The following is a 6,142-nucleotide window of genomic DNA, read 5'->3' as shown; positions in this document are numbered from 1 at the left end:
AAATGTTACATATTTGAAAGTTGTAAAGAAAATGAATCTTAAAAGTTCTTATCACAAGAAAAGAAACATTGAAACTGTATGGTGATGGATAATAACTAGACTTATTGTGGTGATCATTTCACAATGTATGCAAATATCCTAATTATGTTACACACCTGAAACTAATAAAATGTTGTATGTCGATTACAGCTCAGTTTTTAAAAATGACAGGAAATAAGGGACAAAGAAAAAATTAAGAATGCTAATTTCTACAGCTTACCTAGCAACAAATAATCAATACTTTATAAAAAAATAATTTTTTTTAAGTTTTAAAGATTGTTCCAGCCTCCTGGTGTTTTCCTTTAGAAAAAAAATAAGCATAAAGAAGTCTTTTAGGAAATAAAATACTTTGTGATAGAAAAGCATATGAATAGTTCAACACTTCTTTCAGTTTCACTTTAGGTTTCTTCCAAGTAAAATAACATTCTTCCAGGAGCTCCTCTAGTATGGTTTTCTTATTAAATTATCTGTATATAGTTTCTTACATCTGTATATATAAGAGGATGACTGGAAAGATGGTCACCATTTAATGTTAATGGCAATTTCTGGCTGGATGGGATCAATTTTTACTTGCTTGGTGCTGTTTACTTGCTTAGCTTGAATTCTTCATGATGAGCATGTATCACTCTTATAAAATTTTAAGTCATAATTATTAAGGCTATTAAGAGGTTTAGAAGTAAACTAATTTTTTTAAAAGGGAATTTTGTATCTTAAAGAGTCATTTTCGAACAAGTTGTCACTGCCCTTATGAAATAAAACAGGGATGGTACATAGGTAATAAAGTAGAATGAGAATACTATGTTATGTGGCTCACTCACTCCTAAATGAAGATTTACTTTTTTTTAATGGCTAATGAAGAAACATAAACTTGTAAAATTTTCTTGCAATAAACTGAAGTAGGACTATATTAAAAACACAGCACATTTATTTAAACTATTACTTTTCATAATTCATTGAATCTTATCACAGGTCAATATCTTCATTCTATCACCTTATTGGGTACACTCATTAGTATTACATAAAACTTCATATAAAATTAAATAAGAATTAAAAGTACAGCTAAGAACATAGTCATGATCTGTGTGAGAGGATTCACCACCATGCACCCTGGTCCCTAATGTGGTTATTTTTTCTGGGCCTCTCAACCTTAGACTAGTTTTGTTTTAGAGAAAATAAAGTGGCTCCTCTGAGCTCTTTCCCACCAAGTGCCCAGCCGCTGCATTACCGATTTGTGTTGACCCAGTGGTACCTGTCCACCCGGTGTACAGCAGCAGGCCTCTGACCCTTAGGATTCTTATGCAACGCAAGATAAGCATTTGCTAGGAGGCCCATATGGCCATCCACCATTTTCTTTTTGCAGGGGATTTGGAACCAAGATTGAAAGGGTTGTTTCAAGTTTTCAACCTGGAAAAAAAAAAGGGGGGAAGGTGTATGAAGATCTTTTGTAAACTAATGAACTAGCTCTAAGGATTAAATAAAGCCCGTAACTCAGAAGTTAAACTTTTCAAAAGGATAAGAAGTACAAATGAATAGAAATAAAAGTGGATAATCATCTTTGGAAAATTAACTAGTATTGGGGGTGGGGTATAAAGTAAGTCACTTCATACCTTTTAATAAAATCAATTTTTTAATCCAACTAAAATTTTTAAAAACACATTTATGCAAATTTCTATATATTCTTGAGTTCTTCCCTACCTCACTCCACCTCACTGACCCAACCCAAAACTGCCTAACCATGATCTCTGGGGCTGAGGTCTAGAAATATTCATTTTAAACATCTGAAATGTTCAAAACAATATAGATGTTTTGCAGACCATATTTTGAAAGGATATTGCTCTAGAAGAATATAGCTGACTATGGATCTGAGCTCTAGATGGAAGATGAGCTTTCTAAGCATAAAAATAGAATTAAGGGCAAATACTTCACTACCTAATTTTAAACTTGTAACACATATAGAACTATATATAAACTACACACACACACACACACACACACACACACACACACACACACACATATATATGGTTTAGAAAACTAAACAAGCTAGAGAAGAAATATGTGCCAGTAATATGACAAGGAGTTAAAATATTCCTAAAGTATTCCTATAGGAATATAAAAAAATATTCCTATAATACATTCAGACCTCAAATGATAAGTGGGTAAAGAAGACAAAAGTCATAAGACAGTAAATACCTAAAACATTTCGGGACATAGAGATTTTTTTAATGTTTAATTTAATTAATAATATCTGCAATAGATAGTATTGTTATCAAACTATTTTTAAGTGAGAATACCCAATTTTAGGAAAAATGGTAAAGATTATCACACAAAGCTTGTTACACTACAAATAAATACAACTTTCTAGGAGGTACTTTGGCCATATATTGAGAACGAGTAAAATGTCCATACCCATGACCCAGTAATTCCATGTCTGAGAATCAAGTCTCCAGAAATAATTTAAAATTCAGACATCTCTGTACAAGTTATCAGCTTTTTTATATCACAACAACGTGGAAACAATCTAGATATCTGCCAATAGTCGATTAACTAAGTAAATTACTAGGAAAGTAAATGAATATCAAAATGTTAAATAAAATTGCTTTAACATGTTAATACATAGGTATTAATTTAAGAAAACATATAAACAAATATTAGGTTGGTACAAAAGTAATTGTGTTCTTTGCAATTTTTTTAACCTTTTAAATTGCAATTACTTTTGCACCAACCTAATATATACGTACAAAATGTCAACAGAGTTTCTCTCTAGATCAGTGTTTTTCAAACCATGAGTTGCCGCCATTAGTGAGTCATGAAATCAATTTAGGTGGTTGAAATCAATTTAATTTAATACAAAGTGTCAGGGGCATTGTACCTAGCAAGGATAAGTATTGTTTCATGAAACCTATTTCCAAAATATAGCTAGGCATATTTCTATGGTTTGTGTTGTTGTTTTGTTTTTGTTTTTTAGCAAAACTGCTCTGTTAATGGGATTGCAGACTTTTGACCATGTCTTAATATTCCAAATTTCCTGTGAGAGGTATGTTATTTTCTATTGTCAAAAAAGCCCACTGATTTTAATATTTAATTCTGAAGAAATTTAAGTGAAAGAAAACTTGTTCAAAAACTATATGGAAAAATAGGCCTGCAAAAGATGAGATTGATCCTGAGCACCCAGCCAAGTAGAGGAACTACATATAGAAGAAAAAAACAGAAAAATCATTTTGTCAGAATATTAATATTGTGATTTTAATCTTTACAGTTTTGCTGTTTCCATGTTTTCCAATTGTTTGTTTCTTTGCTTTTACAGTGAGCATATTCTTTTCAGAATTAGAATAGAAAATAATTAGAATAGAAAACAAAAGTATAGAGAAGAACTGGAACACACTTTACCTGATAAATACTCTTTGGATTGCTAACTTTAGGAATAATCTGAGGTTCTTTGTTACAAATTTCTTCATCGGAGGAAGTGCCAGAGGAGTAGTCCAGTGTGGCTCTATTAACAGCATAACTGATTTGTTGGGAGAGTTCCCATTCTTCCCACCTGCCTTTGAAAGAAGCAACTGTAAATGGACGATTTTTCTCACCATACCTAAATAGGAAAGGAAAATAAAGTATTCAATAGGGATTCAACTTCTCAGTTTTCTCTCTAATATTTTGTGGCGATAACTCAATAACTTACAAAAAGTTATTTTTAAAAACAAATTGAAATGACTTGACAGCAAAGAAAATTGAGAGACATTATCACCTTCAACTACTACACTGTCATAATTAGTGCAGGTATTCTGTAAGAGCTATCTTGGTTAATTGCTCAGGTAAAAACAAAGACTAGTTTGTTTGTTTTTAATTAGTTTCAGGTGTACAAAACAACATAATAGACATTTACACCCCTCTCCCAATCTACTACCCCTCTGACATCATATATAGCTGTTACAATTCCATTGACTCTATTTCCCATGCTGTACTCCACATCCTGTGACGATGTATGTATTAAATTATAGTTGACATTTAGTGTTATTGAACTTCAGCGTCAGGTGTACAGCGCAGTGGTCAGGCATCTACACTGCTGATTTGGTAAGATTAGTTTCTTTTGATTCAGGTAATGGACTCAGTTGCCCTGTGGTAGATAACTCCTCTTGCCCTTTGATTCTGCCTATAATACTTAGACATTATAATTTACTCTTGGCAATAGGGTGCAGGCATTAAAATCAAATTTAAAATATTATGCAAAGTCTTTGTGCTTCCCACTCCATCCACTTCTACTGGAAGTTTTTTGTCTAATAAAGTTTTATCTAAAATCTTAATCACCCAGTGCCCTCAATGCTAATCCAAGGCTTTAGAGCATCATGTTTCACAAAGTTGTACAGAGCTGACTAAATAACCTAAGGTTTTCAGGTGTCACAGAGCACACAAACTCTTAACTCCAATGAGAATACTCACCTACAGCAAACCTCAAAGGGATCTACCCATATGGTCATCTCCTCTGGAAGTCCCAGGTGGGAAAAATCCACATTACTTTCAGCACAAGCCCTTTGTAGAATGGGATCTTTATTCTGATTATGGTTTATCCTGATACACCTTTAAAAACAAAGAAAGGGAAACAAAAACATGGTAACTGATGCTTTAGCAAAAGAATCATGTTGGAGGCATACTGCTCCAATATACACAGCTCCCACCTCACCCCTACCTTCTGCTGATCCCTTGCCCACCCTCCACAATTTTACAAGTAAGAGTAAAACATCCTCAACTTTTCTCACAGCAACTCAGAATGTGGGTTGCATCACTAAGTCACACAATTAGTTCACCGAATGTTCATTGCATATCTTTCATGGTAAATACAAGTTAAAAATTGTTTAATCCACCTCACAGAAGGGTTTTTTTCTTTAATTTCAACCACACTGTCACCTACTGCATCTCTTTCTTTCAAGCCCACCTTCAACCAAATAAATGTAAGCCCATAAAACTTTCATTACTTATAGATTGCCAACGCAATCATTGCTGATGGCATTACTTGGTTGTTACTTCCCTTTGCCATACTACATACTAGCTCTCACCTGAAGGCTTGCCCTTTAGAAGGGCAATCAGAGTGCCAGTGACGTCTGTATGTTTCAAACAAGATAGTCATCAGCTTTTCTGCAAAGTTGTCTATTTGCTGTTTACTCAATTTACCATGTTTTTTCACCAATCTTGTGACAAAGCAAACTGTTGTTGCAATTTCATCTCTCATGATTCAAGAAAAATCTATGAGGAGGTCTGCAACCATTAAAAGGAAGCAAGAAGAAATTAAAAAGAAACAAGGGTCTAATTTATCAACATGTAATTGCCATTTGGAAATTTTATAAACCTTAAATTTAAGACAAAAATCATTTGCTCATCCTTAATGAACTAAATAAGCACATCAATACTATCAATCAACGAAACAGCCAAGAATACCAATTCCTCAACGAGCCAGTTTTTAACGATTTTCAAAGGAAAAAAACCATATTTTTTAAAACTTTAATACACTTAAGAAACAAATGAAACATCATTATGCAACTTACATTTTAAAAGTCCTGATATAAGACAGTAATTACACCAAGCACCACTGTTTAAAAACGTAGTTGCAGAGAGCAAAAGCATTTCAGGATACAGTATCGTTCTAAATTGTGGCTCTTGGGTTGCATGCTTTAAGTAAAGGTTAAGATTAATCAAACATATTATACTTGCTAGCAAAAACTCTTTAGCCCCAACAAAAAGTGGGCCAGAGTTAGAAGACCAACTATGCTTTAAGTTTCCAATTCTCAACCACACCTGTTTGTTACTTTTAGGCTGAAATTTATATAAGCCTGAGCCCCAAAGCGTGATAGGTATTTAACCTTACACAGGCGCTGTCTTTTAGGATAATCAGATAGTTTTTTCTAGGTCCGCGTGAGAGTGCCCCTTGGTATATGCAGAGTGGGTTCTTGAAGGTGTTTAAAGATTTTGAAACCAGATTAGTATCTTCCATTTTACTATTAAAGTCCTATCTTTTTGACAGAGATTGAGAAGCAAGCCTTCTCCTTCCATATCCTAATATCCTACATTCCAATAATTTCATCTCTAATTGTAACTGTCAACATATTAAAGA

The 6,142-nt window shown here is 33.4% G+C and overlaps 1 protein-coding gene across 1 annotated transcript; it reads right to left on the bottom strand.

Moving 5' to 3' along the window:
- Window positions 1–1,191: 1,191 nt before the first annotated feature.
- On the bottom strand, window positions 1,192–5,280 carry BTG4 (BTG anti-proliferation factor 4). Its single transcript, XM_019715260.3, has 4 exons — window positions 5,091–5,280; window positions 4,477–4,614; window positions 3,430–3,628; window positions 1,192–1,443 (listed from the first exon to the last, which is right to left on the bottom strand). The coding sequence occupies exons 1-4, from the start codon at window positions 5,261–5,263 to the stop codon at window positions 1,261–1,263; spliced, it is 693 nt and encodes a 230-aa protein (XP_019570819.3). The 5' UTR covers window positions 5,264–5,280; the 3' UTR covers window positions 1,192–1,260.
- Window positions 5,281–6,142: the final 862 nt, after the last annotated feature.

The sequence above is a fragment of the Rhinolophus sinicus genome, chromosome 14 (genome assembly GCF_057876585.1).
Source record: "Rhinolophus sinicus isolate RSI-liver-muscle chromosome 14, RSI-T2T, whole genome shotgun sequence".
Taxonomy (NCBI): domain Eukaryota; kingdom Metazoa; phylum Chordata; class Mammalia; order Chiroptera; family Rhinolophidae; genus Rhinolophus; species Rhinolophus sinicus.
Note: the sequence above shows the minus strand (reverse complement) of the source record. Positions and strands in the feature narration are given on the sequence as shown.

What these genes read in the sequence shown, in the direction of transcription:
- BTG4 (XM_019715260.3), bottom strand. Translation starts at nt 5,263, where the DNA reads ATGAGAGATGAAATTGCAACAACAGTTTGCTTTGTCACAAGATTGGTG. An exon ending in CCCTTTGAGGTTTGCTGTAG is followed by an intron (nt 3,629 to 4,476) that starts GTGAGTATTCTC and finishes TTTCCTATTTAG; the next exon opens with GTATGGTGAGAAAAATCGTC. An exon ending in ATCCAAAGAGTATTTATCAG is followed by an intron (nt 1,444 to 3,429) that starts GTAAAGTGTGTT and finishes TTTTTTTTCCAG; the next exon opens with GTTGAAAACTTGAAACAACC.